Source organism: Salmo trutta, chromosome 32 (assembly GCF_901001165.1).
Source record: "Salmo trutta chromosome 32, fSalTru1.1, whole genome shotgun sequence".
NCBI lineage: Eukaryota > Metazoa > Chordata > Actinopteri > Salmoniformes > Salmonidae > Salmo > Salmo trutta.
In genome coordinates, this window is record NC_042988.1 from 15,723,176 (window position 1) to 15,749,903 (window position 26,728).

At 44.4% G+C, this 26,728-nt stretch overlaps 2 protein-coding genes across 4 annotated transcripts in view; one reads left to right on the forward strand and one right to left on the reverse strand.

Annotated features, from left to right (window-relative positions):
- The first annotated feature begins 10,042 nt into the window (after window positions 1-10,042).
- LOC115170616 (serotonin N-acetyltransferase-like) lies at window positions 10,043-11,478 on the forward strand. The gene is made up of 3 exons (XM_029726872.1): window positions 10,043-10,211; window positions 10,577-10,731; window positions 10,909-11,478. The coding sequence occupies exons 1-3, from the start codon at window positions 10,046-10,048 to the stop codon at window positions 11,212-11,214; spliced, it is 627 nt and encodes a 208-aa protein (XP_029582732.1). The 5' UTR covers window positions 10,043-10,045; the 3' UTR covers window positions 11,215-11,478.
- Window positions 11,479-12,789: 1,311 nt separating this feature from the next.
- The window catches only part of LOC115171210 (inactive rhomboid protein 1), a 43,993-nt gene continuing 30,054 nt past the window's right edge, over window positions 12,790-26,728 (reverse strand). For 2 of the 3 annotated variants that reach the window (XM_029727807.1, XM_029727808.1), the window contains 15 exons: window positions 21,875-22,094; window positions 21,420-21,626; window positions 20,629-20,754; window positions 20,182-20,351; window positions 19,689-19,940; window positions 19,454-19,565; window positions 17,784-17,858; window positions 17,442-17,603; window positions 17,222-17,322; window positions 17,018-17,081; window positions 16,822-16,916; window positions 16,397-16,472; window positions 15,732-15,832; window positions 14,223-14,376; window positions 12,790-13,949 (listed from right to left, as the gene is read on the reverse strand). In XM_029727807.1, the coding sequence (XP_029583667.1) occupies window positions 13,530-13,949; window positions 14,223-14,376; window positions 15,732-15,832; window positions 16,397-16,472; window positions 16,822-16,916; window positions 17,018-17,081; window positions 17,222-17,322; window positions 17,442-17,603; window positions 17,784-17,858; window positions 19,454-19,565; window positions 19,689-19,940; window positions 20,182-20,351; window positions 20,629-20,754; window positions 21,420-21,626; window positions 21,875-22,094 (2,335 nt within the window). In that variant the 3' untranslated portion in view covers window positions 12,790-13,529. Of the gene's footprint in view, window positions 13,950-14,222; window positions 14,377-15,731; window positions 15,833-16,396; window positions 16,473-16,821; window positions 16,917-17,017; window positions 17,082-17,221; window positions 17,323-17,441; window positions 17,604-17,783; window positions 17,859-19,453; window positions 19,566-19,688; window positions 19,941-20,181; window positions 20,352-20,628; window positions 20,755-21,264; window positions 21,322-21,419; window positions 21,627-21,874; window positions 22,095-26,728 lie in introns of all 3 variants that reach the window. The other variant, XM_029727806.1, reaches the window with a different exon arrangement.

Below are 26,728 nucleotides of genomic sequence, written 5' to 3' on the forward strand. Positions count from 1 at the left end.
CAGCTGTCTGGATGGAGGGATGTGTGTATGAATGCTGGAGGTAGATGTGATGGGAGCAGAATCTCTCTCACCTGCTCTCCTCTTAGGACATCATCATACTCAACACAATAATCTCTCTTTTACTAATCAGACTAACAATCAGTAGTCAATATTGACCAATCAAAAGAACAAGTGCCTACCATGGATCAGCCAGTAAAAGCAGACCTGTTTAAAGATTAGAATTACTTCCTAGAAGGACTATTCTGCTTTTGAAAACGTTTTATGTAACTGGCATTCACAAAAACATTATTAACCAGACTATACTGTATATATACTGAATAACAAAGCTCATATTGTGGAACACTTCTCAACCACTAACAACAACATTCTAAATGTAAAATCACGCAGATTTTAATACATTGCAGAAATGATAGATGCAAGCAAAAGATGTAAAAAGCCACACACCAGTCCGTAACACCATTGATCAAGATACTGCCAACGGTGGTCTCTCTTGCAGAAGAGATCAGTGGGATTCATTAAAAGTGATGTAATTACTGTAGCTGGGACTACACCTGTCCCCGGCAGACTGTTGATCTAACATACAGTACATCTGCCTGCCTATTGTGATTGGCCAAGAGGCACAGCAGGGAAGTGTGTGCTGTGTGTGCAGCTCCCAGAAGCCTCAGTTCCTCCAGGAGAGAGAAGGGTACCCTCTCCTCTCCATCAGCGCTACTTTAAATATTCATGCTGGATCAACAGTGGAACACAATCCTTCTTCTGGGTGTTCTCCTTCTTTGCTTTGGAAGGCATAGGTCTATGGTGGCAGACCCATTATGGGCCGTTATCTCGCACATACACACAAGCAGAGCACACACAGTAAGCCCTCATCATACTTAATACCTAATGAAAGCAGGCATATTGCAAGTGTTAAAGTGCATTAATCAGTCAAATGTCCATTTTCACAGAAAAACGGAAAAATGGATATACACCTTATCCTGTTGGACAGCAATGTTATAAAAAGCTATCGTTGATCACTCTTGACGAATTACTGCACTGTCAAATATTACAGTCAGAAGGCTCTTTTTCATCTAAAACCAGATGACGGCATGAGACCTCAGAGAGAAGAATCTACACTGTGGGTAGGAGCATGGTTGGTATCTCAGGAAGGGGTATCAGGTACCGGGGGACCCTGGGAGTCCCTAGGGGCCAGAGCTCATTAGGCAGCTGTTTAATGAGAGAGCTGAGGGAGAGATGGGATAACTTGTGGCTCTCGTTAATGCTGTACTATGTGGTAACAATGGGAAAGAGAGGGAGAGATACCTGGAGACCATTCTGACCTAAATAGACAGGGTAAAGAACATTGTGTGCAAATATTGGTGATGTAACAAGCACATTTACATCAGCCAAGATCTCCCTCATCACCACAGATTGGCAGTCATTTTGAAGTAGTTGTGCTTGGTGAAAGTATGTGTAAAGCCTAGTATGAATGCCTTATTCCAACAGACTTTCATTTTTGACATTTTGATATTGTCTTCTAGAGAGCACAAACAGATTTCAGTCACAAGGGCATATATTACACTACACAATCAAGCACACAATTTGGCCAAATGATTCAGTGCACTTACTAAAAAATGTGTCCTCGGCCAATCCTAATTATGGGGCTTGGATACTTGATGAGAATGCAGACCTCTGCATCATTCAGAGCATTGTTTCTGGGGTATTGTTCAATACCCCTTTTCTGATCATATGAATACTTAATTGAGTAACTCTTTAGCATTTGAATCTCTCCATCCCATGGCTGAGAGAGGAGTCTTTGTGTAGTGGTAATCATGGGGGCTTGCTCTGGCATTAGGGTCAGGACCTGTCCACACTCAAGATGCCCCTCTTTTTTATGTCACAGCACCAATTATCCTGGACCACAGGGACACGCATTAGCCAGCTTCTGTCAGGAGGAGAGAGAGAGACCAAATACTGTTGTAACCGTTGGGAATAGGACTACCCCGTATTAGGCCATCTAAGGTTACAGCAGTATTTGGTCTCTCTCTCTCTCTCCCTCTCCCTCCCTCCCTGACATCAGACACAGTGGGCTCAGCAGGGGGTGGCATTCCAAAAGGACCATGCTAACCTCCCATTGGTCAACCGCAAGCTCAAGTAAACAGCTCATATGAACACCAACTGGCTATTTGAAGAGGAGAAAGTGTGCACTTATGTGGAGGGTAACAATAAAGACAGTCACACTAATAATAAATCATGAAATAAGTATAGAGATGGTGGGTTGGCTTTTTGGAGAACAGACAAAAAATGATTTGGGTCCATCCATCTGTAACGTGTTTACTTGGATATGACTGAATCTGTGTACAGAATTGGCATGGACAAAAAGGAGAACACTGAAACAAGAATGTCGAGCCCCATGTCCGATCATAATCAATGAACAGTACTATCAATAAGATCTTGCTTTTCTGCTCCAAATTTATATTGGCCCTAGAGTAACTGAAGCTATTTGTTATGCACCTGTGTTAGACTAATAATGTACAAGAGGGACTGATTGAGACATTGCCGGGTCATGCAGGTTTCACAGTGCCCCCTGCAGATGGTCTCCATAAAACTGTCCTTCTGGTTCTCATGGTTGCAGGTAGGTGACATAAGCCTGTGTGTGTTTACTTCAATTATACTTCCTCTTCTGCACATCAATCACACAATAAACCTACACAACCACTTACCTGAAATATTCTAATAGAATTCACAGAGTGTGGTCTGTCTGTTATACTCTTCCTCTCATCTCATCTTCATTTCACTATCTCTTTATTGCTGTCCAGTTTCCTGAGAGCCATTTTACCATGACAACAGGAGTGTGCCTATATAGCCCTCCTCTCCTCCCTGTCTGGTCAAGGTCACTATCGTCTACAAAATGACCCTGTATGTCCTTAACATGATGTCTAATGTCCGGTCCTTCATTTTAGACTATGACGCTTTTATAGTCAACATGTAATACATATGTGAACGAAAAAGAGGAACAACACTTACAGCATGTTTAAGAAATAGGTCTTGATAATACTAATGTTGTTATAGAAATACTGCACGGTACGAATTCATTTGATAGTTTAACCCAGAATATGTGTCTGTTGAAAGAAGAGACAGGCCAGGACTGACGTGGATACTGTGAAATGTTTGGTGCTGTCTTGTATGGCAATATACCAAAAATAATCAGAGGGGTAATATGATAGGTCTGGAATGTATAGTTACTTGGACAAGGGACACTGTTCGCCAATATTGCAAGTCTGGGCTTGAGGTGGTGTGTGTGGGTCAACACTGGTGGCCTTTCAACTGATAATAAAAGATTGGATCATGAACAACCTTGACAGTTCTTGACAAGCCGTTTAACATGAACTATTGTTCTTCAAAGTTTGTATTCTTTTATGATTCCTAAATATTGTGAATATAGCATGTATCATTTTTAGAATAGCCCGGTACATATAATTCTCAACACTTAAAATCTATACCCTCCGAGGCGCCCTCTAGTGGGGAAACTGCAGTGTAACCAACGGCAGACAAGTAAATATGGTCCTTGCATTAAAAACCTTAACAAAATGCATTGTAAACGACGGGCTGTCAATAAATAACATACGGACACATTTACTGAGAACCGATGATGCACATCAGAACTGCAGCCGGCTTCCAAGAACAGGCGTCATGTTTGAGTGGACCAGTATGTTAGGCAAGAACCCGCAGAGACACATAATTGTGCACCCTGTATAAGGACTAATAACTACTTGTCTCACTGTCCATTATGTGTTGATGTGAATGACCTAAACTTCTGAACCACACCTGCTACCACAGCAAGCCCGTACATGCTCTGACTGAGTGCTGATTACTGATTAGACAGTTCAGGCACATACATTCCAAACAGGAACTAGTGAAACACCTGTAATAATAATACGCTGCAATTGTTCTTGAGTCAATATATTGGTCACGTTAGGTATTATTTTGCCCATATCATGTGTGCAAGGGGTGATACAGATCTTTATCAACATTATATGATTTTTTTTAGTATCTACCCACTGGGCGAAAACTGGTTTAATCAACGTTGTTTTCACGTCATTTCAACCCAAAATTCAATGCGATGACATTGAATCAACGTGGAAAAATTGATTGGAATTGAAAAAAGTTAACGTAAGATTTCTTTTTTTTTCACCCAACTTTTAACCAAAATCCAATGAAAAGCTGTCCTTTTTTGTTGATTTCAAATTGAATTCACGTTAGTTAAAAACTCAACCAAATGTAAAACTAGACATTGAACTGAAGTCTGTGTCCAGTGGGCACAATTTCTCCAATCTCAGAGTAAGATCAATGTTCAGCTATGATTCACCTCTGCATCCTCTAACTTTTTTCAAATCCAATCAATTTTCCACGTTGATTCAATGTCATCGCATTGAATTTTGGGTTGAAATGACGTGGAAACAATGTTGATTAAACTAGTTTTCGCCCAGTGGGCAGATACTCAAAAAAATCATATAATGTTGATAAAGATCTGTATCACCCCTTTTCAGTCCTTACTCATAATATCTGTATACACTGAGTGTACGAAACATTAAGAAGACCTTCCTAATATTGAGTTGCACCCTTTGCCCTCAGAACAGCCTCAATTAGTTGGGGAATGGACTCTACATGGTGTCAAAAGCGTTCCACAGGCCCATGTTGACTCCAATGCTTCCCACAGTTGTGTCAAATTGGTTGGATGTCCTTTGGGTGGTGGACAATTCTTGATACACACGGGACACTGTTGAGCATGAAAAACCCATCAGCATTGCCGTTCTAGGCAGACTCAAACCTGTGGGCCTGGCACCTACTACCTTACCCTGTTCAAAGACGCATCTTTTGTCTTGCCCATTCACCATCTAAATAGCACACATACACAATCCATGTCTCAATTGTTAAAAATCCTTCTTTAACCTGTCTCCTCACCTTCATCTACACTGATTGAAGTGGATTTTGTGACATCAATAAGGAATCATAGCCTGGATTCACCTAGTCAGTCTGTCATGGAAAGAGCAGGTGTTCTTTATGTTTTTTACACTCACTGTATATGTATTTTCAAGCCCTCATACTCCCTCCCTTCATTAGTCCAAGTATGACATTATGTGGTTTCTGTTATGCAACAAACTGGATACTGGATAACTGTCTCTGAGCACAAAGAGGAGAGTGTCTCTCACTGGACACTTGCCGGGCTTGGCTACGGTCTGCGTCAAGTTACAAGGTCAGGTCCCTCCCCAAGACAATCAACTAACCCTAACCTCAACCCTAACTCTAACCCTAGCTTTATGTCCACACTCCGTCTCAACCCTAACCCTAAAGTTTGCCGTATGCTTCCCAGTCAAAACAGTTTGTGCATATATTATATATTTTTTGTTCGTTTTGGTCTTTGGCAGTTTTTTATTCGTCTATTCGTGCAGACAAAAACATTTCTTGAGGCAAATCGAAGTTCGGTAACCGAAGTCTACGCCCCTTAGGCTGTTATTGGTCAACAGTACTACTCCTGGAGTGGGAACATGAAGAGTTTGTTCTCATTCAACGAGAGACGACTAGATTCATGCATTTTTTTTCACTTGAGAAATACTGCACCAAACATCTTAGTTAAATGTAAAATTGCGTGACAAAGATCACCTCACCAAAAAGTGTCAACATTAATGACCGATTTCTTGAGATATCTTAGATTAATTCGGACTATTTTGAGGAAGTATTTCTGTCTATGTTGTTGCTACGGTGACTCAGGATGGACAAATGCTTTTTTCTTGTTTTTCAAGCGAAGGTCTTTAGCGAGTATGAGAGCACAGACGGTCGTTTCGCCTTGCCAAGTTCTGTTAGGAGCAAACCAAATCTACATTATGTATGCGGATTCCTTAACCCTAGTTTCATGTCCACACCCTGGCTCAACCCTAACCCGAACTTCATTTAGGAGGACTCAGACCATATTTACCCCTGGATTTCAGCCATCCATCCTCCCTTTTCCCATTGGTGTTGACCTGTATCCCAGTCTCTGTGTCATTTGTTAGGCCAAGTAGAGCTACTAGCCTCATAACCAGCTAGCGTAATCCCCCAGCACAGAAGGGTAGAAGTGTTATGAGACTACGCTGTCAGAGGATGGGTGATCCTCTGGATGTGCCTGAGCAGGCAGCAGGTCTGGACAGATTAAAACATGCTGGCACACCGTGCCAACCTCACCCACTAACCTCATTAAGCTGACACTGCCAGTACAGCTCAAGAACCAATTCCATTTGCACACACACTGATGCACATGCAGGCACGCATGTGTACACACACACTACCGTTCAAAAGTTTGGGTCACTTAGAAATATCCTTGTATTTGAAAGAAAAGCAATTTTTTTGTCCTTTAAAATAACATCAAATTAATCAGAAATACAGTGCAGACATTGTTAATGTTATAAATGACTATTGTAGCTGGAAACGGCTGATTTTTTATGGAATATCTACATAGGCGTGCAACCATCACTCCTGTGTTCAAATGGCACGTTGTCTTAGCTAATCCAAGTTTATCATTTTAAAAGGCTAATTGATCATTAGAAAACCCTTTTGCAATTATGTTAGCACAGCTGAAAACTGTGGTGCTGATTAAAGAAGCAATAAAATTGGCCTTCTTTAGACTAGTTGAGTATCTGGAGCATCAGCAATTTTGGCCTCGATTACAGACTCAAAATGGCCAGAAACAAAGACCTTTCTTCTGAAACTCGTCAGTCTATTCTTGTTCTGAGAAATGAAGGCTATTCCATGCGAGAAATTGCCAAGAAACTGAAGATCTCGTACAACGCTGTGTACTACTCCCTTCACAGAACAAAAAAAAAAAACATTTCTAAGTGACCCCAAACTTTTAAACGGTAGTGTACACACACAAATTCACACACACACACACACACACACACACACACACACACACACACACACACACACACACACACACACACACACACACACACACACACACACACACACACACACACACACACACACACACACACACACACACACACACACAGTAACACTACATTATAGTGTTCTTATTATTCTGTCATTATTATAAGTATTGTCACATCCTGATCCAGTGATCCATGATTTTAGGTTATCAAAGTATTTAGGAATATAATGATATTCGTCAACAACTTTGTAAGATGGAGTCTTATATATCTGAGTGTAAAACATTGAACACTAACAAACAAGGACATGACGTCACATGGAAAACATATAGGAGGTGAGAACCTGATATGCCCCCCAAACCACCATTGCACGTCACCACAGCATAATTTCCTCCTCAACTCTCATTTAAAGTGGCTAGAAGCTGCAGCTCAGAGGTTTGAGTGCTCCTTGAGATAATTACCTTCCTGACAACAACAGTGAGACCCTACTCTCCTCTCCAAGCAAACTAGTGAGATTAGGAAGACAAGAGCTTTAGGTGGATCCCAAAAAAATCACCCATCATAAAAAAACAGAATCCATGCATACACTATAGGCCTAATATCCAGTGAGCCCAACAAGTGGGGATTTTCTCATTGTGATTGTCTTGGAAAGACGCAGCTGTTGGCTGGAAATAGAGATTTCACCATCCGTTTCTAAAGTAATCCTACAGACAATGCGTTTTGGTAGAATAGTGGTCTACAGAGCCGAGTTACTCCACATTCAGTGGTGTTAAAGCTATTATGGCTTTGCTAAGCCTGTGTGGATAAGGCTATGGGGGGGGATCTTTAAAAAAAGTAATGTTGACGTGGGCAAAGTTGTCTTAGTTGTCTACAATATCATCTTAATGTAAACATTATGACAAGTAATGAAAGGCTATACTAATAACTGATAAGGAATGGGCGGCATGACATTATTTAGCTCTCTCTTCATAATCTTATTGGCTTTCTGTAAACTACTCAAGCAATATTGTTTTGGGGATTAATGTCCATTTCAGTCACTATGTGAAGAAATGCTGCCATCTAACAATTAATCTGGTAACCTCAATATTTAGAAACTAACAGACAAAGCTGCACCTTACAGATGGCCCTGGTAGAAATGTAACAGTAAAATGATCAATTACTCCATAAAAATAAAATATAATATTCTAAATGTGGACTAGCTGCATGCAGCACAAAATAAATATCACATAAATTATCACCATAAATAACTAGCACGGTGCTACATAAATGATCACCATAAATAACTAGCATAGCGCTACATAAATGATCACCATAAATAACTAGCATAGTGCTACATAAATGATCACCATAAATAACTAGCACAGTGCTACATAAATGATCACCATAAATAACTAGCATAGTGCTACATAAATGATCACCATAAATAACTAGCACAGTGCTACATAAATGATCACCATAAATAACTAGCATAGTGCTTCATAAATGATCACCATAAATAACTAGCACAGTGCTACATAAATGATCACCATAAATAACTAGCATAGTGCTACATAAATGATCACCATAAATAACTAGCATAGTACTACATAAATGATCACCATAAATAACTAGCACAGTGCTACATAAATGATCACCATAAATAACTAGCATAGTGCTACATAAATGATCACCATAAATAACTAGCACAGTGCTACATAAATGTTCACCATAAATAACTAGCATAGTGCTACATAAATGACATCATATATGATCATACTACTTTATTTGACTACAAATCTGTTCATCTGTCTGGTGACATCAAGAGTAGTCATTCTGTAACATACTCATCCTACCCCGTTCCTCCAGGCCCAGTAGATATAAACAGGTTTACTCTACTCCAGGCAGCCCAGCAAACAGGCTGCTTTCATTCTCATTAATTAGCAGCTGAGCTAAACCTCTAAGCCATGAAATCAGCCTTACAGCAATCCACCCAAATCTCCCTCTCTCTTTGTCTCTGGGTTTGTTACAGTGAAAGCCCACATGTCCTTGGAACTGCACACACATGCCTATCACGCCGGTAAGCCAGAAGCCACGCTACATCTCTTTCCATGGGGCCCTTGGGGGTGTCTCCAAAACACACCCCCAAGGGCCCCACGTGTCAAGACAATGTGAGCTACAGTATATCGGCTACGTTTGCTACATGCACATACCCTGGACCAGATCCACGACATACAAACGTGGGAATACTGTAGCACGAGGCCGGCACATGAGAGCTGTACAGAAAAGACGACGTGGGCGCTGACGTTAGCGTGCCAAAATGACATCATCGATGTGAGAGAGAAAAAAACCTTGGTGATCTTGGTCACACTTTGAGCTTTAACTTCTAAAGTTTAATGAAGGCTTCAAAACTCTTTAAGCCTACACAGACGTTTCACTAATCATGTTTTAGTATATCATATGTGTGAACTATGAACTTGGTGGATTTCTTTATGGATGATTTAATAAAAGTACAATGAAAGGGAGAATATATTAAAACTGGCCATCAATTGAGTTTTGAGAAAACCCTGAACAAAATGAAGACTGAAGAGAATCAATCACAAACATAATGTATATCACAGAGCTCAATGGTTTCCTTTAACCCAGACACTGCGCTGCATAAACATGCTTGCCACCAGATTTGGTGAATTTTCCACCTCACGTGCCCAGACAGTGATCCCCTCTTTGGAATGACCACTTTGACAGACCAGGGGATGGGCCAATAAGAGAGAGAGTGCATGAAAGAGGGGGATAATGAAAGAGAGAGATAGCAGGAGAAGGAGATAAGGGAGGGTAAGAGCTTGCAGTGGAGGTGATGAGACAAAAGGACAGGTACTATTCTACTAGTGAGGAGAAAGACTAGTCAGTTGACAGAGAGAGACAGGCAGATAGAAAGCACAGAGCAAGATAACCTCAGGTGTGTTTTTAGTGTTGGATTCAAAGACTATTATCATCATCAAACCACTCTGGAACAAAAAAACGGTCAAGAGGAAACCAATATCTAACCAAGAAAATATCTACAGTATTCTCCACAACAGAAGACTGGAAAGAGAGCTGCTATACTTGTAAAGACAGTACAGAGACTGTTTCATCGTTTTTATTCGTCAGCCCAGTAACTGACCATCATGACACATCAGGTCAGCCGCTCCCCGTTCCTCAAGCCCTTCTACACAAGGACCCCGGTTGGTGGTGTCATTCCACGAACACAGAGACGCCACACGCTCCCCGCCAGCGAGTTCAGGAACCTGACCCCACAGGACGCCATCAGCGTGTTCGAGATCGAGAGAGAAGGTAAAAGTGTCTCCAGATTCTACTGGTTACTCAGAAAATGTTGATTGTATAGGATTTGTTGGATTAGAGAGACTTTTGGGTCTTATGTTCAACAAAATGCACATTTATCTTATAATTTCTAACACCTAATGACAATAGCTGTCAGTCTCCACAATATAAATAGCTCAGGAAACTAAACAATGCCATAACCACCAAATGTGTGTTTCTCACAGATTATTGTCCCAAAAAATGGATTATGAATAACATCAATTAACTGTGATAAGAGAGGAAGCAGCCTGTAATCCCTGGTTTGTTTGCTAATCTTCCAAGATGCTTCATCTGCTCACTGACTGACTGACTGTGTGTCTTGTCTTTCCTCCCACCAGCATTCGTCTCTGTGTCTGGTGAGTGTCCACTGACTCTTGACGAGGTGCTGAACTTCCTAAGTCAGTGTCCCGAGCTCTCCCTGGGCTGGTTTGAAGAGGGCCAGCTGGTGGCGTTCATCATCGGCTCAGGCTGGGGCAAAGAGAGACTGGAGCAGGTGAGACAAACACCACAATTTACAGTAGCTACCTCCATTGCATATTTGGAATTGTTTTGCCCCCAAAAAACAGATACTTGTTTTTCATAATCTAAAAGGTAACCATCAATAAAGTACATGTTTTTTACTCTGATCATACCTGGTCATTAACCCTACCTTTGCCTTTCCCTACCCCAGGAGGCCATGACCCAGCATATCCCAGAAACCTCGGCAGTGCACATCCATGTGCTGTCTGTGCACCGCCATGCTCGCCAGCAGGGTAAAGGTTCCATCCTGCTGTGGCGCTACCTGCAGTACCTGCGATGTGTGCCAGGCCTCCGGAGGGCCCTGCTGGCCTGTGAGGAGTTCCTGGTTCCCTTCTACCAGAAGGCAGGCTTCAAGGAGAAGGGGCCTTCTGCCATCACCGTGCCCAACCTCACTTTCCAGGAGATGGAGTACCATATCGGTGGAGCGGCCTACGCACGGCGGAACAGCGGCTGCTAGTCACTGCCTGCCGTCACCACCCCATTCATAATCCCATCAACCCTAGCACTGGAACTCATCCGCCATGTTAACATAGACTCTGGTCATCACAGTTGACCGTCCAGACCACACTATAGCAGACAGACAGATCCAAGCACCAACCTGGTCTCAGAGAATTTCATAATATTCTGCACGTAAATTCGAGACACTCCATTTAGTATGATAGGTTACATTTGGTATGGTTACATAAGACAGATGGTTACTTAAGAAGGGTGGTTGGTCAGGATGGGTGGGTGGGCGTATAACATGAACATCTAGCAAAGGTTGCGTGTTCAAATCTTATCCCAGACAACTTTTCACTACTTACTACTTTTTTTTAAACTACTTAGCATGTAATCCAAAACTTCCCCTAAGCCTAACCTTAACCCTTCTAGCTAATCTTCCTCTAAACCTAACCCTAACCTTAACCCTTTAACCTAACTCATAAATTAACCCTAACCCTAACCCGTAGCCTAGCTAATGTTAGCGAGCTAGCTAACGTTAGGCACCTAGCTAGAATTCGCAACATATCATAGGTTTTGTAAAATCCCAATATATTGTATGTTTTGCAAATTCTGAACATATAATATGAATTGTAATTTGTAACATATCATATACGAAATGGGTGATGGACGTCTACCAATCAACACATACCATACCAAACGTAACATATCATACTAAATGGATTGTCCCAGATTTACATACAGAATAATATGAAATGCTCTGAGACCAGGTTGCAACCACAGGTGCTCCATGAGAGAAGGCACTGCCCCATCAATCTCAGCTGCAGCACCAGCAGGCTCCGAGACACCATCTTTCAGTGCCTCACAGACAGCATCCCGACCCCCTGCAACATAGAGAGGGGACATGCACCATCACATGAAGGGGACAAGAATGTTTTTTTTTTTTAAAACAGCAACAGAAAACAAAAAAATGCCTGTTAGCGATAGAAGACAGAATCAGAATATGTTTGAGATGCAATGTCGAGTTTCAGCATACTTTGTGTATACGTCATTGAATTATCAAAGTTCTAATTTTGCAGTCCCAACATTCTTCATTTTTATTATGCTTAATTTTGAGAGTATTTAAATTAAATGTTCCTTGCCACAAATCATACTTTGTAGTACTATTCTTGTTTGAGGTCTTTATTATTACTAATACTACTATTGTTATTGAGATACTAATACTACTATTGTTATTGAGATACTAATACTACTATTGTTATTGAGATACTGTTACTGAGATACTACTATTATTGAGTTCTCTGAGTGTGATGTAAATACCATTTTATTTTTGTAAACCCTATCAGTCCTCTGGTGTGTTGAACTCTTGAGCTGTTGCTTATCTTTTCGTATTAACACTATGATGTACTAAGGCAATAAAGGGAAACGAAGCCACTGATTTTATAGCTCCTCATACTCCCTGTAACATTGACATACATCATGAAAACAGTGGTGCCTTCAACAAAGCTGATTGTTAGCGAACGGTAACTAATGTTCATGTCTGAAAGTAAAGGGCAGCATCAATCACCATAGAAAATCAGACAGACTTCACTGATGGAATTCTTTTCAATTTTTTTTACTGTTCTATTCAGTTACATATGAGTAGATAGGTAGCTAAAACACTACCTTGTTTCAGTCAATCATTACTTCTTAAGAAGCAATAAACAAATAAAAGGATAGCATTCGAGTGCTCAACGTATTGTAACAAAAATATGGCAGTAGTTGGTACATTTATCAGCAAGGCACCAAAGGTATTAATGTCTGATTTGTTTGTCCCTGGTTGTTTTGAGAGGTTGCCTGAATAATTACAAAACCTACTCCTGGATTGTGAGTGTTAAAAACATGAAAATAAAATAAACAAATGACAAATTGAAAAAATACAGAAATACTTCCTTCTGTCTATTGTACCAGTGATGACTCCTCCAAACCCTGCCTTATATGTGAAGAGAGAGAGAAATGTGGGAGGGGCTTAGATAAGGGGTTAGACCATACCCTTCTCTCATTGGTCAGTGGAGGAGAGAAAATGGTGTGTGGGGGGGTGAAAAGAATGTGATTAATGCAAGTCCTCATGATGAGTGCAGTGGCATTCCTACTTATTCATACAGACAGACCGAGTAAAAAACACAAGCATATTGTCATCAGAGTTCAGTTCACAGAGCCAGAGGAGAGGGAGCTCCACACAGGACCCTTCCCTCCTCTTTAGCCACACTATAGGGCAGAACAGAGACAAGGATTGGTTGATAACACCTGCCAATCGATGCCTCTTGACCTGACGCCTCTCCTCCTTCCCACTCCTCAGTGGAGGTGGGCGTTGAGGTCATACTTCTCACAGAACTTGTCTGTAAAGGGGATGCAGGTGAGCAGCTCACACCAGTCACACTTGATGGGGTAGACATAAAAAAGCACCACGAGGCCGGCGAACAGCCCCAAGAACACCACCAGGAAGACGATGATCTGCAGCCGCTTGCGGTACATGTCCATGCGTCCGAAGCTGATGTAGGGCAGGAAGGCGAAGGACAGGAAGAAGCCAGAGATGAAGCCAAAGATGTGGGCAAAGTTGTCGATCCAGGGCAGCAGGCCGAAGGCGAAGAGGAAGAGCACCACACACAGCAGCTTGATGAAGGCCCGCCACGGCTGGGCCAGGATCTGCCAGCTCTGGAACAGCTCCACAAACAGGCAGGCCAGGATGCCAAACTGGGAGCCTGCCGGACCCACCTGACGGAGGGAGGGGGAGAGAGAGGGACCGGTCAGTCAGTGGAAAAGGTCAACATAGAAATACTCAGCACCTAGAGTGGACACATTATATTAGACACATTCTATTAGACACATTCTATGAGCTGCACAAAATGAAAAATCACCCCCAGTCTGAACCATACATCTTGTCTGTCTCATCTGACACTATTACCAGTCATGTGTTCTGAGCTGTCCAAATTAAACCCTACATATTGAGGTGTGTGTGTTAGTGTGTGTTATGGGGTTTATTGAGACCTCTGCTCTGTAGGGCAGGAAGATGGCGCTGGCTAGGTTTCCGGTGATGCCAGATAGGATGTATATGATGGAGATCCTCAGCCAGCCTGCCAGCTTCTCCAGGTCTCTCAGGATGGTCATCTGGAAGCACACTGACACCATGCAGTGAAGGATCCTACAGGGGGACAGAAAGACACGTTACACCATGCAGTGAAGGATCCTACAGGGGGACCGAAAGACACGTTACACCATGATGTGAAGGATCCTACAGGGGGACAGAAAGACACGTTACACCATGATGTGAAGGATCCTACAGGGGGACAGAAAGACACGTTACACCATGATGTGAAGGATCCTACAGGGGGACAGAAAGACACGTTACACCATGATGTGAAGGATCCTACAGGGGGACAGAAAGACACGTTACACCATGATGTGAAGGATCCTACAGGGGGACAGAAAGACACGTTACACCATGATGTGAAGGATCCTACAGGGGGACAGAAAGACACGTTACACCATGATGTGAAGGATCCTACAGGGGGACAGAAAGACACGTTACACCATGATGTGAAGGATGCTACAGGGGGACAGAAAGACACGTTACACCATGATGTGAAGGATCCAACAGGGGGACAGAAAGACACGTTACACCATGATGTGAAGGATGCTACAGGGGGACCGAAAGACACGTTACACCATGATGTGAAGGATCCAACAGGGGGACAGAAAGACACGTTACACCATGATGTGAAGGATCCTACAGGGGGACAGAAAGACATGTTACACCATGATGTGAAGGATCCAACAGGGGGACAGAAAGACACGTTACACCATGATGTGAAGGATCCTACAGGGGGACAGAAAGACAAGTTACACCATGCAGTGAAGGATCCTACAGGGTGTATGCGCGTGAATGTAAGAGTATGTCCTCTGCATGTGACGGAGGGATCCAGCTAATCCAGCTGCTGTGAGAAGACACCTCCACAGCCAGCCAACCAGGGATCTCTAGGTTGTCCAGCATCAACATTTCTCTGCTGTCTGTCTATCTCCTCAAGCCCAATGAGGGCTGCTGCCTGCAGAGAGGACACTTCCTTTAATTACCCCGGAGAGGAGATAGAGGAGAGCAGAGGAGACAGATAAGAGGCAGCAGAGAGATGAAGGAGGACTGCTACTCTGCTCCCTCCTCTTCCTCAGAGTGGTACGTTAGTGTACACTCATCTCCTTCTACTAATAGGCTCATGACATCTGCGCTGTGGAACCACTGACAGTCTGACTGAAGAAGTCAAAGACATTAATGAGGGGCTTGAAGAAGGAGTTATTGGAGAAAGTGTACATGAAACATAATGAATCAGTGAGAGGACACATAATTGGTCACCCAACGGAACGAATCGTAGGCCACCCTTCTGCATCATTATAATACAGCTGCTCCAGGGATGGCTAACAGTACAGTACCGGTCAAATGTATTAAACGCTGCTAAGATGGACAGAGGATTTGTGATGAAATGGCAGAGGCAGGCAGCCACTTACCCAGCGTGCAGGAAGAGAGAGAGCCACAGTCTGTAGAACTGGTCTGGGATCTCTGGGTTGAGGAAAGGCAGCAGGCCACACACATCATCCATGCAGTGGACCTGGGGGAGGAGGTAGAAGACATCACCTACAGGACACCATCTCTCTCTTTGTCTCTGTTGGCACACACGCCAAACCGCACACACAATAGCATAACCGATACCCACTGGATTTACAATAACTTTATTTTACTGTCAAGCTATTCTAAGATAAGGATGTTACTGCAAGTACTATTAGTAGAGGATGCATTTTCATTTGACACATATTGTGGAATGAATACATCATATTTATAATGAAGGACCTTATGTGTGAATATATTTACTTGTGCCCTGGATATTCTGTACCTCAGAGCTGAGGGGATTACAGTGAGGACAATCACCTTTACGGTGATTAAACACTATCCACTCTCACAGCTTAAACCTTCCTCTGCTCCTCAACGGCTGCCTCCGACTCAGCCTGTCTCATTATCCTAGTTGGAACAGGGCCGGGGTTATGGTCCGGGTTATGTCTTTGTAGGACTGGGGCTATCGTATCCATCCTACTAGCTAGCCACTAAAGATGACCTGGCAATATCCTAATGCAACGTAATCGTCAGATATTCATGGGGTAGAGAGATGCTTACTTACTTGGGAGCAGAGAGTAGCCTCCTCGTGGAAGTAGCCCTTCATGAAGTCACAATACTCCCTGGATGTGATCTCACACCTGAGGAACAGGAGAACCAGAGCATGACCTCATGACCACACACTCCCTTGACTCCTCCCCTTCATGTACACTGATAGGTCATGAACAAGACACATGGTGACCACTACACTGCTTACATACTGCTGCTTTACCAGATCAGTGAAAATGAAGGCAAGAGGGGAGAGGAAGTCCATATAGATTATTGAGATGCAGCCCCTGCCTTGTTTAAACATCCATCTACCAACTACATGTACCACAGACATAGGCAAATCAACACCACAGTGTCAATAGTAAATAGACTCACAGGAATGTGTGTGTTGTGTCTGGCGTGAATGTTTGAATGTTTGGTTTGTATGTAGGCTCTCCTCACCTCCCTTTTGTGCCGATGCAGCAGGGCCGGCCTGTGATGGTGCAGTCTATGTGAGGCAGGTTGGTGTGGTTCCCTGTGTTGTACCTGGTGCAAACCTAAAAACACAGCCAGAGGAAACAGTGAGACACTGACTGATTGACAGGTCCTCTGACCTCTCACCCTCTCATCATGACCAATGGGGTTCCACAGTACTCACTGGCCACTTGGTGATGTCATCAGGCCATTCATGCGGTGCCACCGATGCTGGCTCTAGACAAATCCTGTCGTGGGGTGAAAAATACCAATGAAATATTAGTATGGATATACAGTTCAATCAGTGGTCCCAATAAACACACAGTGTAACTACAGTAGCATGAGGAGTGTGACGCCGTACTGCTGAATGTAAGAGTGGTTCTCTCACCGGGGGTCCTGATGGCACACTGAGCCGTACTGCCTGCCTTTGCCCTCCAGCTGAGGAGTGCTGGGATGCCGCGGCCACTTCACCCACACGGCCAGAGTACTCTGAGACAAAACAAAGATGGAAAGGAAAACATATTGACCCCTGAATAGATCTCTCATGTAGGTAGAGTACAAAAGAGTGAGGTAGAGCGAGTGAGTGAGGGAGACAGAGAGGGACTCACCGAACACTCCTCCTCTGAGGTCTGTAGACAGCCGGAGCGGTCGTTGCGCACACAGCAGGCAGAGTCTCTCTCTATGTCTCGCTTGTCCCGGATCAGGTCGTGCACCTGCCGGTCCTGACGCATGCAGGGAGAGAACTTGGCCCCCAGGTGGATCAGAGCCTCCTAACGAGGGAGACAGATGGCATGCAGACAGTCAGGAATAGACACACAGAACACCATCACTGTATCAGGCCTAGTTAAAGCGCCCACATAAGTGCCTTCCAAACTGAAAGGATAGGACATATCTGGTCATGGACCAGAATGTTTGAAGGGAAAAAAGGGGAGCAATGTGAATGTGCTTACTGAACTGGGCCCGACCCAGAAGTTCTCTTGTTGTACAAACTTGACATTTTCATATACACCTTTGTTTCTTAGAACCTGGGGAGGAAAACATGTCATATTTCAAGTTGATCCTGGAAGGATGGAATAGAAGGTCATAACGACTGTAAGACCGTTGTAAAGCTGTAATGATTCGTTCAGACGTTTCTTGATTTTAGTTTTGGATTATTTGATTGAAATTTTACTGCACGGTTAGGAGCTAGTAACACAAGCATTTCACTGCACTGTTAGGAGCTAGTAACACAAGCATTTCACTGCACGGTTAGGAGCTAGTAACACAAGCATTTCACTGCACTTTTAGGAGCTAGTAACACAAGCATTTCACTGCACGGTTAGGAGCTAGTAACACAAGCATTTCACTGCACGGTTAGGAGCTAGTAACACAAGCATTTCACTGCACTTTTAGGAGCTAGTAACACAAGCATTTCACTGCACTTTTAGGAGCTAGTAACACAAGCATTTCACTGCACTGTTAGGAGCTAGTAACACAAGCATTTCACTGCATGGTTAGGAGCTAGTAACACAAGCATTTCACTGCACTGTTAGGAGCTAGTAACACAAGCATTTCACTGCACTGTTAGGAACTAGTAACACAAGCATTTCACTGCATGGTTAGGAGATAGTAACACAAGCATTTCACTGCACTGTTAGGAGCTAGTAACACAAGCATTTCACTGCACTGTTAGGAACTAGTAACACAAGCATTTCACTGCACTGTTAGGAGCTAGTAACACAAGCATTTCATTGCACTGTTAGGAACTAGTAACACAAGCATTTCACTGCACTGTTAGGAACTAGTAACACAAGCATTTCACTGCACGGTTAGGAACTAGTAACACAAGCATTTCACTGCACTGTTAGGAGCTAGTAACACAAGCATTTCACTGCACTGTTAGGAGCTAGTAACACAAGCATTTCACTGCACTGTTAGGAGCTAATAACACAAGCATTTCACTGCATGGTTAGGAGCTAGTAACACAAGCATTTCACTGCACTGTTAGGAGCCAGTAACACAAGCATTTCACTGCACTGTTAGGAACTAGTAACACAAGCATTTCACTGCACTGTTAGGAGCTAGTAACACAAGCATTTCACTGTACTGTTAGGAGCTAGTAACACAAGCATTTCACTGCACTGTTAGGAGCTAGTAACACAAGCATTTCACTGCACTGTTAGGAGCTAGTAACACAAGCATTTCACTGTACTGTTAGGAGCTAGTAACACAAGCATTTCACTGTACTGTTAGGAGCTAGTACACAAGCATTTCACTGCACTGTTAGGAGCTAGTAACACAAGCATTTCACTGCACTGTTAGGAGCTAGTAACACAAGCATTTCACTGCACTGTTAGGAGCTAGTAACACAAGCATTTCACTGCACTGTTAGGAGCTAGTAACACAAGCATTTCACTGCACTGTTAGGAGCTAGTAACACAAGCATTTCACTGCACTGTTAGGAGCTAGTAACACAAGCATTTCACTGCACTGTTAGGAGCTAGTAACACAAGCATTTCACTGCACGGTTAGGAGCTAGTAACACAAGCATTTCACCGCACCTGCAATAACACCTGCTAAACTGTGTACGCGACCAATAAACTTTGATTTGATTTGACTAGGGAAGTGAGGTGGTACTCACAGAATCAACTGTCTCGTGCTGGGAGAAGCCCACGGGGGCGATGCCATAGATGCAGACAGCCAGGATGGTGATCAGCAAGTGGACAACAGTGATCCAGTACGTAAAGAAAGGCCTGATGGAAACACAATGTCCACATTAGAAAACAACGGTTTTAACACTAGAAGTGCTCTACTCTACACCAACGGTCTCATATATTGGACACGCTGAGCCTCAGCATGGTCTTAGAGACCATTACCTATGGTCATCCATGTCCTCTATCTGCCTCTTCACATAGCTGTCGATGCGCTTGCGGTAGGTCCGGTTGGTGAGCTTCCCCACCATGCCCAGCCCGTAGGGCCTCTTCTCCCGAGCGAACAGCTTCTTGACGGGCACAACGATGCGCTGCCCCCGTCGCTGTCCGTTCACACTCACCACCTCCTGCCGCAAGGGCACCTTGGGCGGTCCTGGGGTTCCCTCTTTGGCCTTACGCCACCCTCGCTCCAGAGGCCTGGGAGGGGAGGGGAGACAGAGGAGGAGGGGTAAAGTCAGTTTAAAGAGGAACCCACCACAGAACCACCCGTGGGGAGAGTGTGGGTTCTCTTTAAACCAAACACTGTGTCAACACAACTGGATGGTTCACTGAGATGCTCTGGTAGTGTATTGGATATTGGCAACAGGAAACCAAAGATACTGCAGTCATTTCAGATGTTTCTGTGTACTTGTTGTCATGATGAGTGTGCCTGACTCACAGCATGAGATGACTCCTCTCCAGTTCACTCTTGTCCAGAGCGCTGCCGGTCAGCTCTGTCTCGTCCAGCTTACTGCCCTCCTCCTGCACCACATCCATCATAGCCGCCTCCGACGGAGACTCAAACACCTCGTCAGCGTATGTGGACAACTCCTCCTGCATCAGACAGTCCTGGGGGAGGGATTGGGAGGGGGTAGGCCAGGTCTGAGAACAGTAGTGGGTGGGAACTAGGCACAGGAGATTTCCCTGGTCAGCTCACACATGGTTTAGGTAAAACTCCTGGCCGTAATGAAAACACACACTAACTTGGTCGGCCAATCACAGGCCTTTAGACTCTATCCCAGGCTGCAACTCTGTTAGAGACCTCCAGGGGGTGCTGTATGTTCTCTTTTAGATGAAGGCTTGAGATGAGTTTCTAATTAGAGAGTAGATGAGGACATGTCCTTACTCTGGCGAAGAAGGATGTGTCCAGCTCATCAGGTAAGTCCACCACGTCCTCCTCCATGAAGCTGGCAGGGGTGAAGCTGCGTCTCTGCATCCGCCTCAGGGTGGCGTTTTCCCGCAGGGAGCGCCCCTGAGACGCACACACACACATATAACAACACAACACACACTATAAGCTGTCACCTAGCACAGCAGGATGTAGTGTTTTGTCTAGTGCCATACAGCAAACAAACGGTGCAGACACACAAACACACACACACACACACACTAACATTGAGTTGAGTGTATTTTTGCATGTCAGAATTGTTGGAGACAGTACCTCATAATTATAACACATGCAAAGTAGGCATATCAGAGCTTGAGTACCCATGTTCGTTCATTCCTCCATGTCACTCTTGCACTTCCAAAATGGTAAGCTCTTTCATAACAGTAGCCCTAAGCACAGCATTGCTGCTCTTGAACATGCAGCACAGCACATAGTGGTCTCCCTCAACACTGAATGACACAACACAACACAGAGATAATGTCTCCTTTTGAAAATAAATGGATCCGCCCTGATGGAACTCAGTGTTGTTCTAGAACGCCGGAGGCTGACTGATTCCACACAACTGATCAGGCCATGCTGTTTCACTGAGGGTACCTTATCGATTAAGGGAAGAGTTTGGTCATAGTGGTACTGGGTGGGTATGGTTTGGATCTGTGTGTACAGTACAGTAGAGGGCTTTAGAAGCTCACAGTCTCTAAAATAATAAATCACTTCCTTCAATAGAATGTCTCGTCACACAGCAAGCTCACCTTAACCAGAGCTGCTGCTGCCCTGAAGCTCATCTTGGCAACAGACTCCCTCTTGCGTCGCCGCGGCAGCCGGTTGAGGCCTGAGCGGGAGGAGGTGAAGGAGCAGAGGGAGGCGGCGCCGGGGGTGACGGGGGTCTGGGGCACGCTGTAGCCGTCCACCTCCTCCACCATACGGAACGCACGCCCCCTCGCCAACGGGTCCACGATCTGAAGATGACAGACACAGGCAGCGTGGTTAAGAACAGGCTATCTAGGACTGAGTTTATATTGTGCAACTGGATTATGTTCGAATAATCAACCTAGATTCTAATTGATAAAAATACCGTGGATACCACAGGAGATGAAAGATAAATATTGATACATTTAAAAATATGTTATCAAGATCCACAATGAAACCCTCACTGAGGTACTATATGTATAATGACCCAAATATATAGATGACAGAGGTATCATACCTTCTGCATGCCAAAGGCATGTGCTGAGGAGGGTACGTAGAGGGGCGGGGGCGTCTCGGTGCTGGTCAGAGAGATGTTGTCCTGACTGGACAGGTCCATCTCCCGGATCACCTGGGGCTTCAGACGGCCATAGCGCATGCTGCAGTGGCGCAGACTCTTCCTCTGCCATTTCTGGGTGGCATCGCCGTCCTTACTGACCCCGAACCAGTCCGCTGTGCCCCTGACACCACAAACACCAGCCACTCAGTCCGCGAGAAGCACACATCTCATCTCACAAACTCCAACCTATCCACAGAACTCTCTCTGATCACCTAGTTCCGCAGTACTTCTCTTGTAGAGGGAGTCTGTTAACTCCAGCTATCTAGCAAAGAGTGCATCAGTTATTGGCCTGAGAGATATAGAGCTGTTATTATATGTCCCTCCTCAAAGCCCTGTTTGGAAGACTGGGTGGGCAAACATGCAATGGACTGATAACGCCACACTTCCCAAGAATGGAAAAAATGACTAATTGTTCTTGACTGCACTAGTAATAGACCATCAGCCAGAGAGAGGGAATAAGCCCGGACATGTTCCAGTCCAGGCACACACGCACGCCCACACGCACCCACAAACACGCCCACCCACCCGCCCGCCCACCCACCCACACACACACACACCCTCACTCTCATGGGTCTGGTATATAATGTATTACTTTGTCTGCCTCTGCAGCATTACAGCACAGTAATAAAGTCATAAACATTTGAATCAATGTTAAGACTGGACTTTCTCCACTCTCAAAGCATGCTGGAGGCATTCTGTTGCTGGAAACCACAAAAAAATCTGTCAATTTCCTCCATATCACTACCTTTAGAATAAAGAGATTTTTGGAATGGACTATTCTATTACAATTTGACCCCATTAAAGGAGTAGTTCACTATTTTACAACATGGTTCCTTGCGCTGAAAGTAGTCTATGGGCCAGGAGAAACAATCTCCAGCAATCTACAGTTCAGTTCTCTTTAAACATCCACTACAAACTTCAGCTAACTTTAGCCACTACGGACTTTTTTCCGACGAGCCCAACGTGAATGATATACTGCTCTCCCGGGAACAGACCCAGATTCTTCTTAGAATTTGTAGGCGATCGAATAAACCCCCACTTCTGCTAGCAAACGTGCAATCTTTTTTAAATAAAATTGACGGCCTACACGGAAGATTAAACTACCAACGGGACATCAAACCTGTAATATCGTATGCTTCACGGAGTCGTGGCTGAACGATGACATTATAAACATACAGCTGGCTATACACTGTACCATCAAGAACAGCGGCGTCTGGTAAGACCAGGGGCGGCGGACTATGTATTTTTGTAAACAACAGCTGGTGCACGATATCTAAGGAAGTCTCGAGGTTTTGCTCGCCTGAGGTAGAGTATCTCATGATAAGCTGTAGACCACACTATCTGCCTAGAGAGTTTTCATCTGTATTTTTCGTAGCTGTCTACATACCACCACAGACTGATGCTGGCACTAAGACCACACTCAATGAGCTGCATTCCGCCTAAGCTACAGGACTGTTTTTCTAACACAGACTGGAATATGTTCCGGGATTCCTCCAATGGCATTGAGGAGTACACCACATCAGTCATTGGCTTCATCAATAAGTGCATTGATGACGTCGTCCCCACAGCGACTGTACGTACATACCCCAACAAGAAGCCATGGATAGATTACAGGCAACATCCGCACTGAGATAAAGGCTAAAGCTGCCGTTTTCAAGGAGTGGGACTCTAACCCGGAAGCTTATATGCTCTCTGACGAACCATCAAACAGGCAAAGCGTCAATACAGGACTAAGATCGAATCGTACTACACCGGCCCTGACACTCATCGGATGTGGCAGGGCTTGCAAACCATTACAGACTACAAAAGGGAAGCACAGCCGAGAGCTGCCCAGTGACACAAGCCTATCAGACTAGCTAAACTACCTCTATGCTCGCATACCGCTGTAACAGGTCCACAGATGATGCGATCGCTATTGAACTCCACACTGCCCTTTCCCACATGGACAAAAGGATGTGAGAATGCTATTCATTGACTACAGCTCAGCGTTCAACACCATAGTGCCCTCAAAGCTCATCAATAAGCTAAGGACCCTGGGACTAAACACCTCCCTCTGCAACTGGATCCTGGACTTCCTGAAGGTCCACCCCCAGGTGGTAAGGGTAGGTAACAACACATCCGCCACGCTGATCCTCAACACAGGGGCCCCTCAGGGGTGCGTGCTCAGTCCCCTCCTGTACTCCCTGTTCACACATGACTGCATGGCCAAGCACGACTCCAACACCATCATTAAGTTTGCCGATGACACAACAGTGATAGGCCTGATCACCGACTAAGACGAGACAGCCTATAGGGAGGAGGTCAGAGACCTGGCCGTGTGGTGCCAGGACAACAACCTCTCCCTCAACATGATCAAAACAAAGGAGATGATTGTGGACTACGGGAAAAAGAGGACCGAACACACCCCCATTCTCATCGACGGGGCTGTTGTGGAGCAGGTTGAGAGCTTCAAGTTCCTTGGTGTCCACATCACCAACAAACTAACATGGTCCAAGCACACCAGGACAGTCATGAAGAGGGCACAACAAAACTTATTCCCCCTCAGGAGACTGAAAATATTTGGCATGGGTCCTCGGATCCTCAAAAGATTCTACAGCTGCACCATCGAGAGTATCCTGACTGGGGGCATCACTGCCTGGTTTGGTAACTGCTCGGCCTCCGACCGAAAGGCACTACAGAGGGTAGTACGTACGGCCCAGTCCATCACTGGGGCCAAGCTTCCTGCCATCCAGGACCTCTATACCAGGTGGTGTCAGAGGAAGGCCCTAAAAATTGTCTCCAGCCACCTTAGTCATAGACTGTTCTCTCTTCTACCGCACGGCAAGCGGTACCGGAGTGCCAAGTCTAGGTCCAAGAGGGTTCTAAACAGCTTCTACCCCCAAGCCATAAGACTCCTGAACATCTAATCAAATGGCCACCCAGACTATTTGCTTTGCCCCCCCCCCCTTTTACACCGCTGCTATTCTGTGTTGTTATCATCTATGCAGTCACTTTAATAACTCTACCTACATGTGCATATTACCTCAACTACCCGGTGCCCCCTGCACATTGACTCTATACCGGTACCCCTCTGTATATAGTCTCACTATTGTGATTTTACTGCTGCTCTTTAATTACTTGTTACTTTGATTTCTTATTCTAATTTTTTTTTTTAACTGCATTGTTGGTTAAGGGCTTGTAAGTAAGCATTTCACTGTAAGGTCTACACCTCTTGTATTTGGCACATGTGACAAATACAATTTGATTTGATTTGACAAGCTAACAATCAATGTAAGTAATGTTTTTTTAAATGGACAAATCTCCTTTAAGTAACATCAAACCAAATATGGAGTTGATTTGATTGTGTTTCGATGTTCCAAACATATTGCTCACCAATATGCAGAGGGACAAGAGAGAGCCAAGAGAAAACGAGTTTTGATCAGTCATGGAAATAAAAGTGCTGAATACAAAAAGTCTCTCTACTTAAAAAGAAGAAGCTATGAAGGAAAAATACTTGGAACTTTGGTGTAAAGTAATATTGCGATAGTTGATACGCTATATCGTCAAAAAAGATAATCCAATATGTAACTATCGATTTCCTCCCTCATCACTACTACCCACTGAACTCGTTTTCTCATGGCTCTCTCTTGTCCCTCTGCAGAAGACATATGGTGAGCAATATGTTTGGAGCATCGAAACACAATAAAATCACAGTATCAAATTGCAATACATATATAATCGTGAGAATCATGATAATATCGTATCATGAGGTCCCTGGCAATTCCAAGCCCTACTCCCTAGCAACAGTTATTATAGCCCACTAAACTCATACCTGTTGCATGTAAAGGATTATTCTGGCTAATATGGACAGATCATTTGAAATACTGTGTCCTGTGTTCCTCTGGGTTGTGGATGGATGTACTATCTCTATCAGTCTGTTAGTGACATGATCGAATTTCTGGCATTCCAGACCAGCTGCTCTGTCCTCCAGGTCGTGGCGTGTCATCAGTGTGTCAGCCTGCCATCGGTGACCTATAAATAGACCTCTGCCTGATGAAACATCTGGAGCGCCTCTCTCCCTCTCCCTCTGGCTCTCTAGCTCTCTCTGCCTCTCTTGCTCTCTACCTCTGCCCCTCTCTCTCGCTCTCTACCTCTGCCCCCCTCTCTCGCTCTCTACCTCTGCCCCTCTCTCTCGCTCTCTACCTCTGCCCCCCTCTCTCGCTCTCTACCTCTGCCCCTCTCTCTCGCTCTCTACCTCTGCCCCCCTCTCTCGCTCTCTACCTCTGCCCCCTCTCTCGCTCTCTACCTCTGCCCCCCTCTCTCGCTCTCTACCTCTGCCCCCCTCTCTCGCCTTCTACCTCTGCCTCGCTCTACCTCTGCCTCGCTCTACCTTGGTCTCTCTCTCTCTCTTTTTAGTGGCATGGGAAACATATGTTTATCTAATTAGATTTGTTTTTAAATTCTTTGTGGGTCTGTGTAATCTGAGGGAAATATGTGTCTCTAATATGGTCATACATTTGGCAGGAGTTAGGAAGTGAAGCTCAGTTTCCACCTCATTTTGTGGGCATTGTGCACATAGCCTGTCTTCTCTTAAGAGCCAGGTCTGCCTTTGGCGGCCTTTCTCAATAGCAAGCTCTCTCTCTCTGCCTCTCTCTCTCTGCCCCTCTCTCTCTCTCTGCCCCTCTCTCTCTGCCCCTCTCTCTCTCTGCCCCTCTCAGCCTTTGCCTCTTTTTTTCCGTAAGCTGTTGTTTTCTATTGAATCATATAATCTGTACA

Excerpts from the sequence above, each read along its gene's own strand:
- LOC115170616 (XM_029726872.1), top strand. The coding sequence starts at position 10,046 with ATGACACATCAGGTCAGCCGCTCCCCGTTCCTCAAGCCCTTCTACACA. Across the intron at positions 10,212-10,576 it reads GTTCGAGATCGAGAGAGAAG|CATTCGTCTCTGTGTCTGGT; the intron begins GTAAAAGTGTCT and ends TCCTCCCACCAG. Across the intron at positions 10,732-10,908 it reads GCAAAGAGAGACTGGAGCAG|GAGGCCATGACCCAGCATAT; the intron begins GTGAGACAAACA and ends TCCCTACCCCAG.